At 35.3% G+C, this 24,064-nt stretch overlaps 3 protein-coding genes across 5 annotated transcripts; 2 read left to right on the top strand and 1 right to left on the bottom strand.

The window, feature by feature from the left end:
- Window positions 1-108: 108 nt before the first annotated feature.
- On the top strand, window positions 109-11,655 carry LOC101259814 (uncharacterized). Of its 3 annotated transcripts, XM_019211575.3 has the most exons (16): window positions 141-357; window positions 2,285-2,458; window positions 3,553-3,604; window positions 3,706-3,813; window positions 4,308-4,392; window positions 4,961-5,015; window positions 5,126-5,268; window positions 5,344-5,515; window positions 6,652-6,711; window positions 8,182-8,280; window positions 8,358-8,468; window positions 8,804-8,875; window positions 9,007-9,123; window positions 9,501-9,650; window positions 10,559-10,659; window positions 11,194-11,655. In XM_019211575.3, the coding sequence occupies exons 1-16, from the start codon at window positions 295-297 to the stop codon at window positions 11,525-11,527; spliced, it is 1,896 nt and encodes a 631-aa protein (XP_019067120.1). In that variant the 5' UTR covers window positions 141-294; the 3' UTR covers window positions 11,528-11,655. The 3 variants fall into 3 exon arrangements, with proteins under 3 accessions (XP_004251725.1, XP_069148616.1, XP_019067120.1); XM_004251677.5 differs by having other exon boundaries at window positions 109-357; window positions 5,126-5,515; XM_069292515.1 differs by having other exon boundaries at window positions 109-357; window positions 5,126-5,515; window positions 10,559-10,663; window positions 11,198-11,655.
- Window positions 11,656-12,254: 599 nt separating this feature from the next.
- LOC101259513 (thylakoid lumenal 16.5 kDa protein, chloroplastic) lies at window positions 12,255-15,260 on the top strand. The gene is made up of 4 exons (XM_004251676.5): window positions 12,255-13,372; window positions 14,111-14,250; window positions 14,332-14,404; window positions 14,935-15,260. The coding sequence occupies exons 1-4, from the start codon at window positions 13,063-13,065 to the stop codon at window positions 15,042-15,044; spliced, it is 633 nt and encodes a 210-aa protein (XP_004251724.1). The 5' UTR covers window positions 12,255-13,062; the 3' UTR covers window positions 15,045-15,260.
- A 185-nt stretch (window positions 15,261-15,445) lies between these two features.
- Window positions 15,446-23,745, bottom strand: LOC101259218 (methyl-CpG-binding domain-containing protein 11-like). The gene is made up of 2 exons (XM_004251675.5): window positions 23,414-23,745; window positions 15,446-17,020 (listed from the first exon to the last, which is right to left on the bottom strand). The coding sequence occupies exons 1-2, from the start codon at window positions 23,483-23,485 to the stop codon at window positions 15,788-15,790; spliced, it is 1,305 nt and encodes a 434-aa protein (XP_004251723.1). The 5' UTR covers window positions 23,486-23,745; the 3' UTR covers window positions 15,446-15,787.
- Between the last annotated feature and the right edge of the window lie 319 nt (window positions 23,746-24,064).

The raw sequence follows: 24,064 nt of genomic DNA, 5'->3' as shown, positions 1-24,064 counted from the left end.
AAATCTTCTCATAAAAATAAAATAGTTAATCTTAAAAACAAAAATTATTTTTTCTTTTTCACTATTGAGGTGAATAACATTATCTGTTTTTTTAAAAAAAATAAAAATATATAATAAGATTTTAAAAAATAAAATAAAATACATAAGAGATTTTTTTTTCTTTTTTCTTTGTCACCCAAAAACCGTCAGCTATTCCTTCGTCTCTAAGAGAAGCTTTCTACTTCACCCCCTCTCCCCCCACCCCAAACCCAAACACACACCGCCCCGGCAATTGCCTACCTTAATTTTCCGGCGATGCATGAAATTGACGTTCACGATCTCTCCGACGACGCCGATTATGCTGCGTCTGTTCAGCAAGTAAGCAATCACAATTCGCATTTCGCAAAATCATGTTTATCTCATCGCTTTATTGGAATCGTTTAATTAGTAATTTGCAATGTTTGATTACGTTTGTGTGCATTGATTGATTTTATGTTTAGATTAAAAAAATTGATTAATTGCCGTATTTATTGTTGAGGATTTGAGGTGAACTGTGTATAAGTGCTGATTATTAAATTCAAATAGTAAATTAGTACTCTACAATGTTTATTGAAGTTTCTGTGTGTTGATTGATTTTAAGTTGAGCATGTTTTTGATTAATTGCCGAATTTTTTGTGGTCATTTTGAGGTTAAAATTGATTCAACTGTGTGTTAAGTGCTGATTATTATTGTGTATATTTATCTCATAGTTATATTCAAATAGTAAATTAGTGGAGTACTTTACAATGTTTATTTACGTCTGTGTGCATTTAGTGACTTTATGTTGAGCATTTTTTGATTAATTGCTGATTTTTTTTGAGGTTAAAATTGATTATTGAGGGCTTGAGGTGAACTGTGATTAAGTGCTGATTATTACTGTGCATGTTCATGTCATTGTTAAATTCAAATTGTAAAGTAGTACTCCCTTCGTCCCATTTTACATGGCATCCTTTGACTTGATACGGTGTTTTAAGAAAAAAAGAGAACTTTTGGTCTAAAACAATCCTAATATTTGAGTGGTTGAGAATCATTTCATTAAGGGTAAAAGGAGAATGTTATAGTTAAATTGTTTCTAATTATAATTATAGTAAGGTGACAATCTTTTTGGGACGGAGTGTCACATAAAATGGGACTAAGGGAGTAATTTATAATGTTTATTTATGTTTGTGTGCATTGAGTGATTTTATGTTGACCATTTTTTTGATTAATCACTGAATATGTTAAAGTTGATTATTGAGGGCTTAAGGTGAACTGTGCTTAACTGCTGATTATTGCTGTGTATTCGGAGAAGTAGAATTTGTGCATATGCTGTGTAACTTGTCGCATTTTATTTTGACAATTTAGCAGACTACCTATAGCTTTAGGATCCCTCTGTCATTGCGGTTTGATCATTTGTCAGCACCAATTAAGCATGCGTCTTAAGAATTACTATACCTTCCTTATTTCTTGAGGTGAACTGTCAACTGTGTTTAACTGGTGATTATTACTGTTTATTTGGAGAAGTCAAATTTGAGCATATGCTTTGTGATTTGAGTAATATTATTATGACAATTAAGCAGATCATCTATAGTATTACTGTCTCCTAGTCATTGTGGTTTGATTATATGTCAGAGCCAATTAGGCATACTATGCCTTCCTTAGTGATTGTGGTTTAGCTATTTGTCAGCACCCAATTAAGCTGGCTGTGCTATGTGTACCTTCATCAATTCAGTTTGGTTAATTGTGTCAGCATTGGTTTAGCTTCCGCAAGTTTAAGAGCCTTAACCAAAATAACCAAGGAATTCTATTAGTAACTGCCCATGGATCCTTTGAACAAACTATCTATCTAATAGATTTCATAGAGTTCCCAATGACTATCGGTGGAACCTATCCCATGTTATATCGTGCAAATTTTACCTACCATCTTTTTTAAAGATCAATATCAATAACGCAGTTCATCCAGTGTAAAACTTAATTTGAATCACAGAGCTCTTAAACAGTCATACCCTAAATGTCTATTTTGTTCTTGCTTATTTTCTTTTCCAATTACTTTTTAATTAATAAATGAAGGAGAAAAACAAGATATTCTCAGCTCATATGGCAGAATCTCATAATTATCATGTGCGACTATTTTATGTCTTGCATGACCACTTGATGACATGTAGAGGGGAAGCAGGTTTTTTGTTTGATATCTTATTTGTTAATATGAAATGATTCTTGTCAAAATTTCTTTTAAAATGAAATGACGCATTGAATTTGGTTTCTCATCTGTGGGAATGTGCATTAGGGTTCGGCGAGCATGAATAGGAGCAATAGCAGTAAGCAGGGTTCATCAGGTGAACAGGAAGGCGCTGAAATAGTGTATGTGAAAGATAATGTGGCAATTCATCCAACTCAGTATGCCTCAGAGAGGATTAGTGGTCGACTAAAGCTGATCAAGCAAGGAGGTTCTCTGTTTATGGTATACATCTAGTTTATGCTCGTATCTTGAATTAAAATCTCAAACCACTGATTGCAGACAACGAGGATCATTTTCCTTTCTCTACTATGTGCATTTGAAGCTTTCCTATTGCAAAAGTTACAAGCTTTCTGAAAATAATTTGGTCGAGAGAGAGAGAGAGAGAAGAACATGGATAGTATTTGTTAATTATGGATTATTTTATCAACTTCATTGTTATGTGGTATACCGTGACTAAGGTGAAATTATACTTCCAAATTATCAGAGCTTCGACAAAGCGACAAAATACTCCATTTCTTTTCCTTTTCATTTCCATTCATTCTTCTTATTCTTATTTGTTCTTCTTTTCCCAATGGATGACAACGGGAGGTGCAAAAGGAGAACACTAACTTTTCTGTTTTGCTTTTATTTTGGTTTTAGTTATTTCCTCTTGCCTGGTTAAATTTTTGAATGAGGGTTTTTATGGTCCAAGATGTGGTGATTTTGGAGGGAGAATAGGTTCGTTCACAACTGGCTCAACTCTCATTTTAGGTGAACATACTGGTTGATGCTTGATAGTTTGGAAAGAGAAACTAAGTTTCACTCTTGGTGCATAACCTTGGGAGGTTATGCTAATGTTTTCAAGTCAATGGTAAATGTGCCACAAACTGAATGGAGGTGATCCATATTCAGTCCTAAATAATTTGTAGATGGAATTGAGATGGTTCTTAAATGGTCAAATTTCCATTGTTATAGAATTATATTTCCTTTTACTTTAATTGTTGTGTATAAGGATGTAAAGAAATGGGTTCTATAAAATATTAATATATAGAAGTACTTTGTTTGTGGGGTGGGGTGAGGGTGGGGGGAGTGTCGATCCTTCCCCACAAGTGAATGATGGAATGAAAATACATTTAACCTGATAATAAAACTTTGATGCAATAACAAAGCGAAATGTCATACTTCAATTTAAGAAGAGGTTTACAACTTTGCTGTCACATAAAACAAGGAGAAGGAGAAGGGATTGGGGTGGGTGGAGTATTACTAACATTTGCAGCACTTACTAAATCTTTGGATCTACCCTGTGATTATGGAATTAAATTGGTTTTGTGTGACAGACTTGGATTCCATATAAAGGACAAAGCTCGAGTGCAAGGTTGTCTGAAAAAGGTTGGGGTCAATTATCTATTAAATAACAGAGGAAAGAGTAGCTCTGTGCAATAAATTTTCCGCTGTTGTGTAATGGTTGTCCTTTTTATATCTTGGTGCAGATAAGAGTCTTTACACTATACGAGCAGTTCCATTTTCGGATGTTAGATCAATTCGACGACACACTCCGACCCTGGGGTGGCAATATGTTATTGTAGTTTTGTCATCAGGTATTTTACGGGGCTGTATTTCACTAGTGATTCTGTTTTATCTTAGTAAATGAGAAATCCTGTTTTTGTAGAATGTGGAGCACGCAACAAATTCATTTTAGTGGTTGGCATGTATGAAATATCAATTTGAATGAATTTTACTCTTTTCGAAGATCCTCTCTAATCATCATTGTTTCAGAATAGCTTAATTGGCGGTTTCTTGTTTCAGAAAAAGGCTATGATATCATCATGAATTCTGTCTTGTTCCGTGTAGTTTACTACCCAACATCCTCCCCCCCCCCCCCCCCCCCCGAGGAAATCATGATGATGGAAGTAGATTCTTCTTAGAATTTAATATGTATGTCTTCTTGATGGATAGATTCTTGTATGTTACCTACCTTATGATACTTCCCCTTAGAGTTCTAGTGGATTCTTTATTATTTATCATCATATTTTCAGTTTGTTGTATGCCCGTTGTTGCATATTGTGTTTACTTTCTACATCCACACTTGCAGGACTAGCATTTCCTCCGCTTTATTTCTACAATGGCGGTGTGCGGGAGTTTCTTGCAACAATTAAGCAGCATGCTTATCTTGTGAGGTGAACTTAATTTGTTCTCTTATGCATCGTCTTCGTCATTGTCATGACTAGGCAATTCAACTAATAAATCAGATTCATCTCTTCCTTTTTCTTTTTGGGCAGAATTCATAAGATGAGAATAGAAAGTAAAACTAGATAGTCCGCTAATGAATGATACTGATCTCAGTAAAAAAATCAAAAGCTATGTCGTATAAAAGATCTAAAAAGTTGCTCCTTTCTTTTGGTGACTGAGAGATAGTTTCGGAAAAAATGTAAGGACGTGGTACATGGAAGGTTTACCTCTGGCTGACATTCAATGGTAATCCAGCTGAATTGCAGGACACCGACTATGAATTCTTTTCAGTTTTTTAAAGTAGCTGAACTACAGGTATACCAACTGCGAATTCGTTCCAGGTTTAACTGGTTCCAGCCTGTCAAAAAAGTATATCTTATCATACTACTAGAAATTTGGGATCTCAATGTTTTCTCGTTCCAGTATCTCTTGTTGCAATGAACTAGTAGTGGGAGAGATAACTTGATTTTAGGCTGAAGGCCTTTCCATTCTTACTGGTGAGTTATATTTTTCCAGATCAGCCGATGATGCTAATGTATTTCTTGTCAACGACTTTCAAGATCCACTCCAGGTGGGACCAGTTTGATCTATCATTTGTTAAACCAGTTAAACAGCTTCTCTGAGGATCTTCATCATTCATGAATCGTCACTTTTGCTCATGCATTAATTTGCTTCTTACAGAGAACTCTCTCCTCCTTGGAACTTCCTAGGGCTGTTTCTGTAACTAACAGTCCATCATCAGCTGCACCTAGCGAATCCCCATCTAGCTGGACAGAGGGGGAAACTTTTGATAGAAATTCTGCACTTGCTCAACAAAATGCCAGGCAAAGACAAAAACATAATGATCCTGCTCGAGATTTGTCAATTCAAGTACTAGAGAAATTTTCTCTTGTGACCAGATTTGCTCGTGAAACGACATCACAACTTTTTGGTGAAGCTCAGGGAGATAGTTTTGTCTCTAATGACAGGAGGAATCACGATGGAAAAACATATGATTATCCTCGCATTGCCGAATCTAATGATGCTCAGAAGCTTCCTGAGGATGTCCCGGTGCCTGCGGATCCCTTGGAGGTGAGAAACTTGCAAATAATCAACCTTTGTTCCTGCATTTAATCAGACGGTTAGTCATATTGTACACTTACATTAGTGCTCTCGGGTTTTCCAGAAGCCCTTTTCATTTTTTATAGCTGTGTATATCAGTGTAGGGACTGTGGGACTTAAAGAACCTTAGAACTCCTACTATATACGTTAATTCAATTTTTTAGTATTGGTGTGAAACAGGGCCATATGGGCCATACTGGGCAAAGAGGATTCGTATGTTCATTGGCCAATTAGTTTGGCATGTGGCTTAGTGCATTCATAGTGTTGGTGCTTTGTTGATTTTCCTAAAGGGCTATCCCTTTCTCAAAATGGTAAAATCTTGTCATACTCATGATTTAATTATAGGAAAATCAGTTTGCCTTGTATTATGAGGCGACATGACTATTAAATGTACTTCTCTGAAATAATTAGACATCCAGGTATGAGAAAGATGAAACATTTAATAATGAAATGATGCTACTTCACCCCTTATTTATCAGGAGAAAAACAGAGTTCAATTTCTGCCCATTGACTTTATGTTTACCTTGAGCGATATGACATCCTTCAAAATTGACTTCAACCTTTTTCCTAACGCAACCACAATGATCAATTCAATCTCCTTTCTTGATGTTTCGGAATGCATGTTTAGCCCAAACTCCAGGTCAGATAGAGAAGGACAAAGTATTTGATATGTTTTTTACTGATAAAAAATGTATAAGCTGTGCTTCTCCTTCAGTAGCGTGCCCTAGTCACCAAACAACTTGTCCATTATGCTTGAGGATTGTTTTTCAAATTATATTTTCTTGCCTAAGATCCTTACAAAAATAAAAATAACATTTTATTGCCTAAGCTTCCGCCTACCAACAATATGAATATATCTAGCAAGGGTGATGATTCAGAGTGCTCACTTAGTGAGCTGTCCAAATTTTCATCAGGTAGGTGGGGGTTGATTTCCCCATGGATTAATTCCCTCCTCTTCATCCCTATGTAAAAAAGCTCTAGCAAGGGTGGCTTGAGTTAATTTCAAGATTAATTTTCTCCTTTTTATAAGTATATCGACAAGTTACAATTGCATTTAATCCTCTTCCTTTTACTTTTTTTAATCTATGCCAGTTTCTCTTCTGCAGTTTGACAAACTGTCACTAGTATGGGGAAAACCACGGCAACCCCCCTTGGGAACAGAAGAGGTAGAGGACTATCTTTTTATCTATTTTTCAGCTTGCACTTATTAAATGCTAAGACAATGGCTGCTAGGCCCAAGAATTTTTTTTGACTTTCATCTCATGTCTATCTCATTTTGTTCTAATTGCCAATGGCCATGATCACTTGCCTTGAAGCAACTAAAATCATTGAGTTTTAAGCAGACTGACACTTAACTGCGTCATAGATTCTCAATTTTTTTATCGGAGTATCCAAATGTCCAGATTCGTGACAGGTCCCAGGGTGATCAATTTTTCCACTTGTATATCTCTGTTTTGTAACCATTGTTTTAGAAGGGATTCCTATTTGATCTAGAAGTAGCATTAGTAAACTAACTCATTTCTGTATTTTTTCTATTTTATCATGTAGAAACTTCTTTGCTTAAGTAAAGAAATTCTCTCTGTGAAGTTCAAGTCAATTATATCGTTTGGAATCCCATGAATTCTTCATTGAAGGCGTGATATAGATAAACTGATTATTGGGGCTTCTTCCAGGGAATGTGTTTCAGAAATAGAATTTACAGCTCTAAACATCAGATCAATTTATGAGTAGCTGATCAGTGTTTGGCCACTGTGTCACTAATTATAAAGAGGGGGGGGGGGGGATGTTGTGTCTCTAAGCTAATCATATAGTGACTCACTTTAGAATTCACTTTTATGACATTTATGGCATTGGTTTAAACTAAGCTATATTAGAAGTTAGAACATTGAACTAGTTTTGAGATAGACGATCTCTTGCAAGATTGCATCTATATAAAATTTTGCGGAGGTTATGTTGTCCATGTTCAAAGCTAGTCTTTCAAACACTTTTAATTAGTGATATTTGTTGCAATTCAGAATGTTCTCAAATATTTTGGGAGAACCTATGTGTTTTTAGATGTATGGTCCATTGAAATGCAAAATGCAAAAAATATATTGGTTCTTGTGATTTTCTTTTGAGATCGTTATGTTTTTGCTTCTTTTAACTTTCAATAATTTTATGTGTTTATGCACGTGTGTATACTATTTGTACAACAAATCTTATCAAGAAAGACGGTTCACCTAATTGTTAATGTTGCATCATAAGTTAGAAGAAAATTTATGATGTCTAATAAGTCGTCATTCAGTGAGTGTACTTATTGTCCGAGATCAATTGTATATCAAATTAGGAAGTCAAGTTTATATGATCTAGGCACATATTTGTGTTCAATGGGGCAGATATATGTCCTAATACAATTTTAAATTCTATCTTGATGTGTATTATTTTCTTAGCATGATTGTTCTAAGTTCTAACAATGGTTAATCCAGAGGCAAGGTTTATCTCGTCATTGTCAATTACTGCACATCTGGTTTATCTTCAACGACATCTATATTTTCAATTTTTTGCATTGATTTTAACAAATTGTATGTTTTCTGATGTTATCCTATTGTTGTGATTACATTCACGACTAAGTTCCAAATGTTTTGTTCCTTATGCAGTGGTCTGCTTTCCTGGACACCGAAGGGAGAGTCACAGACTCAGAAGCAGTAAGAAAGAGAATATTTTATGGTGGAGTGGAACCAGATCTACGTAAAGAGGTTTGTTCTTGTAAATATCTACACTGCTCCTCATCTGTTTCTCTGAGCATGAATGTACTTATGTGTCCTTATGGCAGGTGTGGCAATTTCTGTTGGGATACCATTCATATGATTCAACTTATGCAGAGAGGGAATACCTTGTGTCCGTCAAAAAGTCAGAATATGAAACGATAAAAAACCAATGGAAGGTTTGTCATATTCTCAGCTTGGACAGGGTTGGTTGAAAAGTAAAATGTTTCTGATTCTTCATTTACTCAATCTTTCTAGGTGTTTTCCTTCAATTAGCAAAATGTTTTCACTTGTAACAGCGATAATTTAATTCTAGATCTGTTAAGGTGCTATAAGATCCTTTTCTTTCCTACTTCTATTTTGATGCTCTTGTAATTTTAATGTTTCATTTGGGAAGTCTATCCCTATGTTTTCCTTTTGTCTAGAAGGCTCCCATGACAAGAAGATTGTCTTTGAGATAATTGTGTTAAAAGTGTTAATTTAATTCTAATGTTTATCGATGTCTCTGTAACAGAGCATCTCTAAGGAGCAGGCAAAAAGATTTACAAAATTCCGAGAGAGGAGAGGCCTCATTGAAAAAGATGTGGTATGTGTCAAATTTGTCCATTTCGCGGGCCTATAAGTTATTTTGTTTGAGAACCAAGATGCACGTTTACATCCTTGCAATTCACAACCAGTGATACTATTATTTGGTTATTAATATGTTTGATATGTAAGGTGAGGACTGATAGGTCAGTTTCATTCTATGAAGAGGATGACAACCCAAACATTAAATGTTTGCGTGATATACTGCTGACATACTCATTCTACAACTTTGATTTGGGTTACTGTCAGGTAAGTTCTTCCTTTAAGCTTAACATGTGTGCTTCTTCGCTGATCAATATGTTCATGCTGTATTACAAACAATTTGATCATATGTGACATCTCTGTTTTATTGATCATTGGAAGACACTGTCGTTCAGATCCGATGTAATTTATGTTACATGTCCTATCTGATATTACCAAGCCTATCTTATTCATTATCATTTGATTTTTCATCTTTCCAAAAAAACAGTTCATTGGTGTGATATGATCATGGTACCACTCTCTATCTTATTATGGAAGCCCTTTTTGCTCAAATATTCTCTGTGCAACTTAACACCTTTCCTTTATTTTCGTGGTTTCTCACTGATTGGTAAATGAAAATTTGTTTCTGTCGAATTAAATTGCAGGGTATGAGCGATCTCCTTTCACCAATATTGTTTATTATGGGAGATGAATCAGAAACATTTTGGTGCTTTGTGGCGTTGATGGAACGACTTGGACCAAACTTTAACCGTGACCAAAATGGAATGCACTCTCAGCTTTTTGCATTATCAAAGGTTCTCTCTCTCCTCCCTTCTCTTTCCTCCTCTCCGCTCTCTTGTTGCTAGTCTGTTAAGGTTCTAGCATTAGCATTTACCTCCCAGTGAACCCCAGACAGATTGTACGCAACAGTTAACCAGAGATCTATTCCAAGGGGACAGAAGAGAGTGACCTGTATTATTCCGACTTTGTTCCTTGTCTCTGGAATAATTGTTTTGAAGAGTAAACCCAAATAGGAGTTGTTGGCATGTGTTTATGTCCCAAGCACCTCTAAGAAAGCCATAGAGTAAAATGAAGTGCTGATAATTCCTAGTTTATTTTGACCGTCTCTTTGGTGTTACTCCTCCACTTTGAGTATGCTCTGTTCTTAGTTGTAAAATAGCACTTGCCTTTCAAAATTGAGTTCTATTGAAATAAACTATCGAGTTTTGGTTGTCAAATGGAGGATTAGTTTGATTGCTTTTTACATGCTCTAAGAAGGCCTAACTATTGCTGATACACATCCATTGTATTTATGATAAATATGTCTGCCTGTTTATCTGGATCTTGTAGCAAATGATTGATCAGCGAGTGCATAGTCCCATGCCATCACCAGTTCTTTCTTGTTTCCATTCCTTCCAATTCTTTCCAGTTATATTATATACTTCTCCATCCCAATTTATGAGGCACCGTTTGACTTGACCCGAAGTTAAGAAACAAAGAAAGATGTTTGAGACTTGTGGTCTAAAACAAACCTAAGATTTTTGTGTGGCTATAAAATCATCTCAATGAGAACTGCAGACATTCTTAATGGGGACAAATTAAAAATGGAATTGTGCCACATAAATGGAGATAAAGGGAGCACTTGTGTAGTATATTTTTACATTTTGGGCTGATAAATGTTTGCTTTCTTACAAAAAATGGTGTTCTTACTATGTTTTTGCAGTTGGTCGAGTTGTTGGACATCCCTCTGCATAATTACTTCAAACAGAAGGACTGTTTGAATTATTTCTTCTGCTTCCGATGGGTTCTTATTCAATTCAAAAGGCAAGTAGTAGTAATCCTTAAAAAAATTATATTTTATTGGCCATCCTCTATATGATTTACTTTGGTATATACGAGTATGCTCTGGTTTCTTCTTTAACACAAACTCATACCATTGATTATCTGTTAAATTATGCTGATGTGAGTAATTAGATTCAAAGGCCCATTTCAGATTTCCATAGACTTGCTATTAGTTCTGGTTTTGTGCATATATTTCTCATAACTATTTTCTATGACCTTGTGACATTTTAAGATTTCAAAAGGTTAGTTACAGACACTGTTTTCATCATTTTTTTATATTCCTTTTGCTTGGATCTGTACCTACCATTTTAAAAAGAATCTTATAATTTTGTAGTGTTCCATTTGATAAAGTGGAAATCAGAAAAGAACTTTAGCTTCTCTTTCAAGTTGTTTGTCCCATTTCTTCCTTCCTCTTTCTTTCAATGTGCAACGCCACTTACTGTTGTTCCCTTTGTCTTACTATGTTTATCAGGTATTTGTTTAGTAGTTTATTTATCGATACCTTGTCTGTTGTAGGGAGTTTGAATTTGAACAAACGATGCGATTGTGGGAGGTATTATGGACGCATTATGGGAGCGAGCACCTTCATCTGTATGTGTGTGTCGCGATTCTGAAAAGACATCGCAGCAAAATAATAGGAGAGGGGATGGATTTCGACACACTACTGAAATTTATCAACGAGCTGAGTGGTCATATTGACCTAGATGCTATCCTCAGGGATGCAGAGGCTCTGTGTATATGTGCCGGCGAAAATGGTGAATCCTGCATCCCTCCTGGAACTCCACCTTCATTACCAGTTGACGATGCTTCAATGTATTACCAACAAGATGATGATGATCATATGTTATAATATAAGTAGGAAGATCACCATTTTGTCCCTCTACTACAAGTAAAATCTGATTAAATATAAATATTTTAATTACATAATGATAGACTTTGAAGTTCTTTTAATAATTAAATTATCATTTTCTTGATAAATGAGTACATTCATATTGCTTTTAATCGTAACCATAGATTTTATCATGAAATTTTTTAAAAATTATGATATGGAAAGTCATTCATTACTTTAACGTAGAGGTCAATTTTAGAATTAGAAGGGTCATTTATTAATACTCTCTTCGTTTAAAAAAAGGTGATCTAGTTTGACTTGGAACGGAGTTTAAGAAAATGAAGAAGACTTTTTAATCTTGTAGTTCTAAATTAAAGTTATATCAAATGTATCAAAACGCCTTTTAATTTTGTGGTCTTAAGCATGTCACATGAAAAATTAAAGTTAAAGTATTGCTCAAAAAGAAAAGGGGATATTTTTTTTGAAACAAACTAAAAAGAAAAATAGAGACATTGTTTTTTAAACGGAGGAAATACTATTTAAGAATCAACTTACAAAATGAAAGCTCACAATATGTAATTGAATAATGAAAATTGCACAATTCAACATGAAAAGATAATAGAGTTTTTAGGAGATAAATGAGGAAACACAATTTTTCACTTAACGAAATTATTTTCAAAAAATGTTTCATTCCCTTAGATAAGTGGGGATAACTAATGGTTATTTTGTTTTTTTAAACTCCTTCTGTCCCTATTTACTTGTTCATATTTCTTTTTATATTTGTCCCTATTACTTGTCCATTTTAATAAATCAAGAAAAGACAATAAATTTTTTCCTAATATGCCCTCATTTAATTCTAGAAAATTTCTAGTACTACTAAGTTGTAATGTATGCTTTTTGGAACCAGAAAATACATTTATTATATTTGGAAAGTTACATAATCTTTTTAAGTTAATGGTAAAATTGTATCTAACATATGATAATAATTGGTGCCTTAATATGTGTGTCACTTCTAAAGTGGACAACTAAATAGGAACAGAGAGAGTACTTCTTACGTGTTATTTTTTTTTAAAAAAATACATATAATTTTAAGTTATAGGTATAAGTATTCTTTAAAAAATTGGGTTCCCAAAAAAAAAATATGTGGTCCTAAGCGATGACTTTAGTGGCCTAGTGGTTAAGACGGCCCTGTATATCTTACAATTCCCATGTTGGATACATTTCTATTGAGCCGAAGCTCTATTATAAACGACCTCTTTGCCCCTTAGGATCCTTAGGGGTAAGATTTGCGTACATCCTATTCTTTTTAGACTCCATTTATATAATTATACTGAATATGTTATTATTATTACACGGTCTAACCCAATGCATCACCTACTATACTTCAAGTTTTTATCTTTGCTGAAATGACCAAAATACCCTCAACATTTTAGTGACATGAGAATGGTTATGATATGAGGGAAATCTTGTAATCTTATCCTCTATAGTCCAACTTGTCACAATGCCACCATATTAACAAGAAAAAATAAACAGATAAAAAATAAAAAGAAAAAAAAATGGCAACTGTGTGTCTCTCAAATCCTAAATCTTTTCTTCCATCATCTTCATTTTCCACTAGAAAACAAATAATTTTGTGCAAAGCAGAGAATAATGTATGTAATTTTAGTTCAATTATTAGCAAGAGAAGTCTATCAATTAGCCTTGCATCAAGTTTGTTGCTTTCTTTAACTGGAAATGGAACTTTTAATGCAAATGCTGCAATTTTAGAAGCTGATGAGGATGATGAGTTGATGGAAAAAGTTAAAAAGGATAGAAAAAAAAGGCTTGAAAGACAAGGCATTGTCAATTCCTCCTCAAAGGAAAAAGGTAAAAATAAAATAAAATTATTTTATTGTTTTTTAAATAAATTTCTCTAGTTGTGAAATCAAGAAAAGATCAACTATATGTATGGTAAATACCTTCCAGGCTCGAATCGAGACCCTCTGGTTAAGGATGAAGGCGTACTTATCGCTTCACTACAAACCTAATAAGTTATGAGTTGCCTTTGTTTCATCTTATGAATCATTATGTTGTAATTTCAGTGAAGTACCTCTTACCACACAATTTAGTGAATTAAGAACAGTATTTGGTACTGTCAAAGTGTCGGAGGCATGATTTTCAATAAAGGATTCATCATTTACTATTATATATAATAAAAAAAAGAGATGAACCCCTTCTTTCCTAACTGTTATCTCCGGGGAAGACTCACACCCTGAGGAATGTGTTGTAGACAGTCTATCCTAATACAATCATTAGTAACTGCTTCCACAGTTCAAACTCGTAACCTGACACAATCACACGAATGTGTATGGCAAAATAATTAGCACATTATTCTTGTATTAGCTATCATGATACTAAATATTGACAAACCACCCTTATTGGTCAGTTCCGCTTTTTGATTAGATTTAACTTATATACACTAAATAGCATAAAAACAATTTACACCATCACCACAATTTCTCCTGTTGTTGCAAGTTACTTGTCTACTAATTCCACTTATTATGAAAATTTAGTTACATGATATCATGTTTAATAACTTTCATATTGTTAAATTCAATGGTGAAGGATACTTGCAAGATTTGGTATACAAGCTCAGTAAAGTAGGCCAAGCTATAGAGAAAAATGATTTATCTGCAGCAAGTTCAGTTCTTGGCCAAAACACTGATGCAGATTGGTTGCAGAAAGTTAATTCAGCACTCAACAAGGTAGTTTTTTTTTTAATCCTTTCAAGCACATTTTTTCTTTCACATTGGTCTATGTCTACTGAATATTTCGCGTTGTTACAGTTTAGTGGTAGCGATGAGGAGAAGTCAGAGATCGATTCCTTCAATTCTTCGCTATCTTCTCTTGTTTCATCAGGTAATGTTTTCCTTGACACTCAAAAGATGACTATGGTTGCCAACTTGTCTCATGTTTAGCCTCCCTAGATCACAAACTAGGACTTTCTAAAGATAAAAGTAAACAAGAATTTCGAGCTAGGTTCAAGATAATGCCCAAAGGTATGCGATTTGATGTAAAAAGAAACTCAACTTTCATCTATGTTGCTTGGACTCTACAAAGATGTTGCTACACCTGCATCGGATCCTCCAAAAATGCATCACTTTAGAGGATCCGACATGCACCTGTCCACATTTTTGCAGAGTTCAACTAACATAGCCTTTCAAAGAAAAGCACAGATACCAAATTCCATAGGTTTGATAGAGAGGTGGCTGCTAAAGTTGCAGCCATTTGACCAGGTTCGAGATATGGTAACAGCCTCTTGCAAAAATAGAGAGTAAGATTGTGTACAATAGACCCTTGTCAAAGCACATAGTGGGCGAGTCTTCACTTAACTCGGCTTGTCAAAAGCAAAATTAACTAATCGTCTCTGTTTAATGTGTGTTATGCAGTTACTAAGAATGACATTGAAGGATCAAAAACAGCTTTTGTGGCATCAGCTAGTGCATTTGAGAAATGGACAACATTAACAGGGTTGATTGAAGAGCTAAAAGGGCTTTGAAGCGAAAAAAGAAATTAGTATATTATATGAGAATTTGGTCTATATCAACATGTTTTTACCTTTTAACTTTCTTTTACTGTTTGTGTAACCACAAAGTAATAATTCTTTTACATTGTCTTTTTTTCCTATGTCAAATGAATCATTTGAGTTATACAATGTAATTTGAACAACAGTTATGAAGCTAAATCTCTGAGCAAAATGACTGGATTTCTGTTATCTTCTTTTGTGTGTACTGGGCTTGAAGCGGAGCCAAAATGTGAAGTTTACGAGTTAGAAGGATCTATTGTAAGCAGTCTTACCCTACATTTTCTACGAGATGCTTTTTCCATAGCAAGAACACATGACATCTTGATCACTTAGCAACAACTTTACTAGCAATGAAAGGTAAGAACACAATCACATTGAAACAAACTGCAGCAACTTAACTCAGCCGATTCCCGCATTAGTCAAGAAAACACAGGCTTTTTATAAGCTTACATACTGAGTACTAACAATAGTTTTGCAGATCTGGACAACTACAAATTACCTCAGCACTAGTGTCTCTGCTGAAAGTCTAAATCTATGGCATACAGTAGTACTGGTACAGGCGATAAAATCCTTACAGAGCAATATTTAGGACCTAAATCTATGGTTTTGCATACAGATGTCTCTCATGAACAATCAGAGTATCTATAATTGACAACACTACAGTCATCCAAATGAAGCAAAAAGAGCAAAATGTTAGAGTTAGAGAGAACCACTGCTCAAGGCTTGGCCTCGTTGGCATTGCTGCCATTCTCAGTTACTTCTCCCTCCACCTTACTTATTTCAATGTTCATCAAATTATCTTGATCATCAGTACTCTTTCCTTCTGCTTGATGCTTCAACTCCTCAGCAGCGCTAGGATCTACTTTTTCTGCTTCTTGAACCTGTACATCCTTTTCCTCCGCTGCTTTTTCAGCAAGAGCCTCTTCAACATTGTTGACATCTTTTTCAACCTGAGCTTCTTCATTAGGTTTGTTTTCTGATTCTTGAATCTGTACATCCTTTTCCTCCTCATTTAGTTTAGTAGCTTCAGGAACATCAGCAGGGGTTTCTTCAACAACGTCTGGATGTCCAATGTTATCAGTCATTTTGACATCTTTCTCAACCTGAGCTTCCTCGGTAGGTAATATTTCCACTTCTTGAACCTGTACATCCTTTCCCTCCTCGTTAATATTAGTAGCTTCAGGACCAACAGCTGTTTTATCAGCAGGGGTCTCCTCTTCAACATCATTATCAGCCATCTTAACATCTTTCTCGATGTGAGCTTCTTCAGTAGGTACCTTTTCTACTTCTTGAACCTGTACATCCTTTTCCTCCTCGTTAATTTTAGTAGCGTCAGGACCATCAGCTGCTTTAACAACAGGAGCCTCTTCAACATCTTGAGAAGGTCCAACATTATCAGCCATCTGAACGTCTTTCTCAACTTGAGCATCTTCTACTTTGTCATGAACATTTTGGCCTTCATCTAAGTTCTCCTTCACAACATCCTTCTCAGAAGATTGGATTTCATCTTTCTTCTCCACTTCGCTTTCTCCATCTTGAGTTTCATTTGGGTTCTCATTTTCTTTTTTTTCAACATCTTCCTCAGATTCCATTGCTGCAGTGTCCTTCTCGTGCTTTTCAGCTTCCTCCATGTCATCATCCTTTGCTGCTTCAGTTTCTTTAGTGACTTCTTTGTCTTTGGAATCCTTCTTCGAAGCTGAAGACTTTCTGCCTCGTTTCTTAGCAGGTTCACTTTCTGTAGGAGATTGAGTTGCCTTTGCCTTTCCAGTGATCCTCGCCGATCTTCTTGGGGTTTCACCAGTTCCCCAATCAAACTCCGCTACTGGTGGACCACCAGGGTGTGACTTCAGGTACTGTTCCAACTGTTTTCTTGTGGTGATCTCCTCTCCTGTTGGTGCAGTAAATACGATATCATTCTTCTTGGGAGTACCTCCTTTTTTAGGCAGAAACTGCAAAGGAACAGAAAGAGAGTCATATTTAAAAAGAAATAAAAACAACATAGCCGGTGAAGTCCCACAAAGTGAACCTGGGGAGGGTAGAGTCCACACAGACCATACCCCCACTTAGAGGTAGAGAGGTTGTTTCAGATAGACTCGGCTCACAACCAATGATACAAAAAACAACATATACAGTAACTAAACAAACAGAAAGTACAACAAAAGAATACAATAGTTAGGGTACAAAAAATCAACAGATAGTAATAGAAACCGAAGGACAAGAAACAACAGGAGCAATACTACTACTACTGATATGAACGGCCAGCAAGAAAATGTACTGCTACCTACTTCCCTTCTACTCTAATCCGTTCGACATTCTCCATCTAAGGTCATGTCGTTCATAAGCGAAAATGTATCATGTCCTGCCTAATCACCTCTTCCCAATACTTCTTAGGTCTACCTCTACCTCTCCTGAAATATCTTCTCCAATCTCTTTTTTTGAGTTCCTCAAAATGTCCTTGGTTCAGGTGGAAAAGAAATAAAGAAGTCTCAAAAGTGTTGCAAGTAATCTAGGAAGTCTTTCTGAAACACAAACGAGCATCAAAAGGCTTAAATCTCCTGCTAAACTTATATCCCTGAAGATCCAGATATGTTAGAACACAGATTTTTAGCTGCATTCAAACAGCAGTTTCAGTAGAAAATCAAAATCAGGTATAAAGCAGTGCCTATAGTAATAATATTTATGAAAATTCATGCATAAATCATTCACCACAATCCTTACATTATTATTTACCACATAACAGCCCCTACATTACAATCCTTGCATAACTACACCGTGAACCAAACAACCCCTTAGCACATCAAGCACCCGTAAAATGGTATAGCCCTGTTGCTTTATGCTAAAAGTCACCAAATCAAACAACTGTCTTCTCATACTGGAAATTGTGTTCTCATCCAACTACCCAACCCATGCATATCAAAGTAATGCCGTTGCACAACATCTCTGAAAAATCTTCCAGCTTGCGACAACATAGTCTGACTCTCATATGAGAAGGGCATACCTTTCAACAATTTTTTAACATCTCTGGAAAATGTTCTAGCATATCTACAACATAGTCCGAATCTCGTACGAGATGAACATATCTTTTAACAATTTTTTCCTGGAAAAAGGTGTTCCTCAAAGATGCCAAACAAGATCTTAACAATAAAACTCTGTCAAAGCTACTGTGCTGAAATGATGAACAATGGAACCTAACCTGTCACATAGACATGTGCCATGATACTCACTTCTCAGCTTAAAGAAAATCTCATATCTAGAAACATCTGATACACGCTTCATTTCTACAGATAACAGGCCTGAGGGTGAAGGGTATAAGAAAACGAACACACTTCGGGTGTTTGGTATGGAGGAAAATTTTTCAAATTTTCTCATGCTCAGTGGGTCAAATTTTTTGGAGAACATTATCTAGGAAACAAGTTGCTTAAAAATGAGGCAAATGACTTCCCTAGTGGACGGAGGGAAAACAAATTCCACTAGTGGCATTTCATATTAATTGTGTCATCCCAACCCTCCACAACATACCTCATCGTCACCTCGATCCCCCGTAGTCTCTATCCCCACCACCCCACACCCCTACCCCATTCCCACCTCCCATAGCAGAGTATTTGTCTAGATTAAATGCAAATGATTTTAGGATTATATTTTTTGCTTACATACCGAACACAAGATAATAAGTAAAAACTCTCTTATTTTCCAAGAAAACATTTCCCTTCATACTGAAGACACCCTTCATTTCTTAGAAACAAAAAATTTAAGAAAGAAAAGGGAGAATGTGAGGCAGGTAAAGCCCTAGTACATCTTGATTGAAGCAGAAAAAGACAGAATAGTTGATAAAGATGAATAAAAACATCCCATTGAAAGATTGCCCGGACAAAGCTTGGTTCAATCCATGGTTGAACAAAACACGAAGCCCAAAGATCATATGAAGACAAAAGCATACAAAGCCAACACAAGAAGAATAACTCAGAGATCAAATTTTGAAGCCCACAAGGAAGAAAGCCCACAAATCAACAATTAAAAGAAGTCTCTATTTCAGAAAGGCCAGCTAACATTTAAGAGTCCCTTGGATTACACAACAACATCTCTAATTGAATTCAAGAAAGGAGCCATTAGTTACTTGGTAATGATCAACAACAGTCAAAGACACAACAAGTATCAAGAGAAGGTTCAGTGGCTACAAATCAAGCTCCCTATAAATTTGAAGTAATGTGAAGACATCAAGCACACTAGAATCTGTAATTGGTTGTTAAGTGTGTGAGAAAAGCTAGTTGATAAACATTATGTGGTGAATGCGTAAAAACACTAGTGATTGTACTACGTTGAAAACATTTGCAAAGAGATTAAAGGCACCACATTGGTGCGCAAACTAGTATAAAAACATTTGATGTCATTTTATGTTTTGTCCTTAATTTATTCACATTCTCTTTCTAAATTATAGGTGATACATGGCTATCTTTTTTCTATCTAAGCAGAAACTGCATTCAGCTTAACTCAACTAAGTTTCGATCATCAAAAATTTACCCCTTCCCCTCCTCCTCCCCTCGCGTGCTTTCACACAGATTCATCCACTTTATGTTAAAGATTAAGTAGAACAAGCCTTGTCTCGATGGTCTTCTTCCAATTCCACCCAATGACAAATAATGCATAACAACAAGAGGACAAGAGAGGGGAAGCTACAAAAAAAGGTAGAAGATCACACTCAGGAGAAAATATGTTCACATAAATAGCTATCAGGAATTTCACGTTGAAGGAACTCTATAGAACTAACTATTCAAGGAGGAGTCAAATTGTTGACGGGATGTCTTAAGATGAATGATGACCGATTTCAAATTCTTATTCAGTAGTATAGCACATATGCATTACACAATGGATAGTTTCCCTCTACTTGTTCTTGGAATTGGACGTTTGTTGGTAAAGATGTTGAATAGCGATAGGTTTGGGTATCTAGTGAAGCGACTAGATTCCACAACACGTTTAGTGGATGAATTGGAGTTAAAACTCAGAGAGTTGACTTTCAAATTGTATAATAAAGATTGCTCCCAGACCTTCTTAATTTAAGTGCTAGTCACTTGGCTGACTTATGTGGTCTTATTGCGACGTGTTAATGATTTATGTAAGCTCGGATATGTAGATTGTGGATTGTTAGCATCATTGGATCCATTGGGAAAAGATTTGGAAAGTGGTCCGAGATATGTTGAAACCTACTACACTTCAGAGCTTTTCCCCCAAACACATATTGCAATGCGTTATAAGTGTGAATCCTAACTTGTGGGTACAAGTGGGTTGGGATTTCACCATTTCATTTCTTGAAATGAAATGTCGTTTTGGTTCTTAAAGCTAAGTAAGGAAGAAGTGAAATTTTTACCTACTTTTATTAAATGAATTTCATGAATTGTTAAACCTATCATTACTTAACCTTTCATAAATGGTTGGATTGGCTATAAATGCCGAAATGGTAACATATAAACTACTTTGGAGTTGCTCGAGTTCGCCAAGATTGGCCTTGGATATTTTCCTTGTTAGGTCATGAAACTACACGTGTTGGTGTAGGCATAGAGCTGAACTTATGGTTTGGAACTTCGACAGAGTGCCTCCATGATAGGATACTATTGTGCTACTTAGCATGACTTGAATCGTTATGTGCGGCACTACGATGAGACGACTTGAATAAGTGGGGCATATGATAATTGCCGCTAGGTACATAACCTAATTGACTTTTCAATTGTGTCGGTTATAGTGTGATATCCTTGTAAATGAATAACTTGTCTTGATTACATAAAGTTAAGATTGCTCGAACTCTCCAAATTTGTTGCCGCAACCATGTCTGATCCTCCAAAAATGCACTACTTTTGGAGGATTCAACATGTACCTGTTTGAAGAGTCCAAGCAACATAGACGTAAAGTGTGGTGTTTAAAGAATGATTAGGGACATGTATTGCATTATTTATAATTTTTCCCGCTCAGTCGTTAATTGATATAAATGTTCCTTCTTATATCAATTGTTATGCATGTATCATATTTTATCAACTCCCATTTCAATTTTCAAGGACTGGGCCTCGTGGATAGTATTGTTCCACATCCCATGTCAATACTTTGGTGAGGCTCCAAACTTGTAGTTGTGGAGGCCATCTATTATTATTCTTTTGGTCACCAGCGCTTGTCTTGGTTAATTATTTCATTTTGTGTCATAGAGATTCCATAGATAGTTGTGGTTATTTTGGGCTGTCTTTCTATGGCTACTCATGTACATGCATGAATGGAACTCCTCACCCTTTTTCGTTAAATCTCCTCCATCCCTACAACTAGAGAGTGGAAGCAAATATATAGATATATAACAAAATGTTGAAAACAGAAGAGAATAAATCCTCTGTACCTACTAAGAATGGGAAACCCTCCATTCTATGGGACTAGTAGGATTTCAAATCAGCTAGAAAAATAAGATGGCATTATGAGGTACAAAAAAAATCATTTAGCAAGATAAAACAGTCAAGGGACATCAAAATTATGAATGCTATACATGTATCTTTCCAGAGAGAGAATTCCTATGCATTTTCCTTCTAAAAGAGGGAAGTTGAGCTTTGTCCATTCGCAATTCACCTCTAACATCTTTAGGCAGCCTGTTGTAGTAAAAAACTGAACCTTTTCTTTGCGCCTGAGACCCCAATTAGCCAAAATGTCAGCCACTTTGTTTCCTTCCCTATAACAGTGATAACTACTCCAGTTGTCAAATTTAAAAGTTTGCTTCTGTATTTCATCAATGGTCTCCCATAAGTTTGAAGGTGGTTCATAACCTAGTCAGTGTGCAACTAAGAATGACATTCCATCACAATGTTTTTATCCCTTTTGAAACACACCACTCGATCCCAGATTTAAGGGCCATAGCTTCTCACATGTTGTTGCCTTGTTGGACATAATTTCTAGAGGCATCACAAAGGCACTGATTATTTGACCATGCTCATTCTAACAATCCCTCCAGCACCACTAGGCCCTTGGATTATCCTTAGAGCAGCCACCCCCACCAGTGTTCAGTCTCAAGAAACTCTTTACCATGTGCATTTTCTTTTAAATGAAAGGTGGTTGGTTTAAAGATTGTATTCATGCTTTGATTTTAAGATTGGTTCCCTCGAGTCGGGTAGAGCTTCGAGTGCAGGTCATATAGATTTGGGCCGCAATACATACCTGGATATGTACCCTGAATCTTAAAAGTTAGATCATGAAGGATCCAGCCTCTAGATCCGCACCGGAGTCCAAGCAACTTAGCTCTTCAAACCCAAAAAATTCAACCTCCAAACTAAAAAAATAAAAAGTAAACCATACCCACAAAACCAGTTTTTGAATAACTGCAAAAACCAGAGCTAAGAAACAAACTTCACTCAAAATAACAAAAAAGATGGAACTTTTCAAGATAGCATGGGGAGTTAACTTTGGAAAATCCAAAAGCCGGAGAAAACCCCTCTCTTAAACCTCCATAGCAGTTCTTTGGTGCTTTCTGTTCATCAATAATACCTAACCTAAGATAAAACTCTATGTATTAAACTACCCTTACTTAATCCAAACCAAAATTTCCAACATCTAAACCACATAACTACACAAAATTAGACAAAACTCATTAAAAAAACTGCTAGTATCAAAGCTAAAGAATCGAACTTCACATGGAATCAACAAATATTGCAACTTTTTAAGAAATTAGAGGCTGAGCGAAACCTTATCTCCTAAGGACCCTTACTCATCAAAACAAACTAGAGACTGAGCAAAACTTTATCTCCTAAGGAGCCTTAATAATCAAAACAAAAAATTCAACCTCAGAACCACAAAATAAGCAAATTAACCAAACGCCACTGTAGAAAAACTACAAATAACAAAGCTAAAGAAACATACTTTCACAAAATTGTAATTTTTCTGGAGAACTGAACATGAAAAATACTGAGAATAACCCTATCTCCTAAACGACCCTTACTAACCAAACCAAAAATTCAACCTGAGAACCACAAAAATAAGCAAAATTAAACAACACCAACAAACCCCATTGTAGAAAAACTGCAAACAGCAAAGCTAAAGAACCAAACTTTACATAAACTCAACAAAAAAAATTATAACTTTTCATCAGAACTAAACAAGCTAAAACCCTATCTTCACCCTCACTCACCAAAACCAAAAATTCTACCTTGATAACATCAAATTAAGCAAATTTAAACAACACCCACAAAACCCATTGCTGAAAATTTGCAAACAACAAAGCTAAAGAAACAAACTTTACATAAACTCAACATAAAAATTGCAACTTTACTTAAAAAAAACTTCAAGAACTGAACATAAACTTAAAGTCTGAGGATAAAAAAAGATACCTTCTTGCTCCAACCAGAAGGAGCTGGAAGCTCAATAGACACAACTTCATTTTTCTCCACTGATTTCGCCATTTCCCACCTAACCAAAATTTCCCAAAAAAAAAAAAAAATAGAAAAGCAAAGCAACTGTCTGTAAAATGTGTAATGTCCAATTTCTCCTATAAAATAGGAACTAAAAATACTTTTTTTTTTATCTTTCTTTTTTTTGACTTTTTTTTTTACTCAAACTTTTTTCTTGGGTTAACAAAATCTTGTTAGTAAGTACAAAGAATTTAGTGCAAATTTGACTAAAAAAAAAAAAAAACATTGTTGAGATTGTTGTTTTAATGCTTACTGTTTAATGTAATTTGTTTTTTTTTTCTTTAATAGATTTCAAGGGCTAGGATTACTTGTCAATCCATCTGATTATGACACGTGTCATTTTTACAAATTTTTTTTTTAATCACAATTTTTTTTAATCTTTTTTTTTCTTGCCTAAACTGGCAGTTAACTGATTTTCTTCACCATTTATAGGAATATGAAATTAAAGGCAAAGAAAAAAAAATAGAATATAACTTTTACTACTATTATTTCTAAAAATAGAAAAGAAATAGGATTTAATGGTTCAAAATTCTCACTAACTTCATCATTTTTTTAAATGATATTTATATC

The sequence above is a fragment of the Solanum lycopersicum genome, chromosome 12 (assembly GCF_036512215.1).
Source record: "Solanum lycopersicum chromosome 12, SLM_r2.1".
Classification (NCBI taxonomy): Eukaryota; Viridiplantae; Streptophyta; class Magnoliopsida; order Solanales; family Solanaceae; genus Solanum; species Solanum lycopersicum.
This window is presented reverse-complemented; position numbering and strand designations above follow the sequence as displayed.

Bases quoted from the DNA above. Each gene is read 5' to 3' on its own strand.
- LOC101259814 (XM_004251677.5), top strand. From the start codon at position 295: ATGCATGAAATTGACGTTCACGATCTCTCCGACGACGCCGATTATGCT. The intron at 2,459-3,552 runs GTATACATCTAG...TTTGTGTGACAG, and splicing joins AAGGAGGTTCTCTGTTTATG to ACTTGGATTCCATATAAAGG. The intron at 10,660-11,193 runs GCAAGTAGTAGT...TGTCTGTTGTAG, and splicing joins GTTCTTATTCAATTCAAAAG to GGAGTTTGAATTTGAACAAA.
- LOC101259513 (XM_004251676.5), top strand. From the start codon at position 13,063: ATGGCAACTGTGTGTCTCTCAAATCCTAAATCTTTTCTTCCATCATCT. The intron at 13,373-14,110 runs GTAAAAATAAAA...TCAATGGTGAAG, and splicing joins TTCCTCCTCAAAGGAAAAAG to GATACTTGCAAGATTTGGTA. The intron at 14,405-14,934 runs GTAATGTTTTCC...TGTGTTATGCAG, and splicing joins ATCTTCTCTTGTTTCATCAG to TTACTAAGAATGACATTGAA.
- LOC101259218 (XM_004251675.5), bottom strand. From the start codon at position 23,485: ATGGCGAAATCAGTGGAGAAAAATGAAGTTGTGTCTATTGAGCTTCCA. The intron at 17,021-23,413 runs GTATCTTTTTTT...GTTCCTTTGCAG, and splicing joins CTTCTGGTTGGAGCAAGAAG to TTTCTGCCTAAAAAAGGAGG.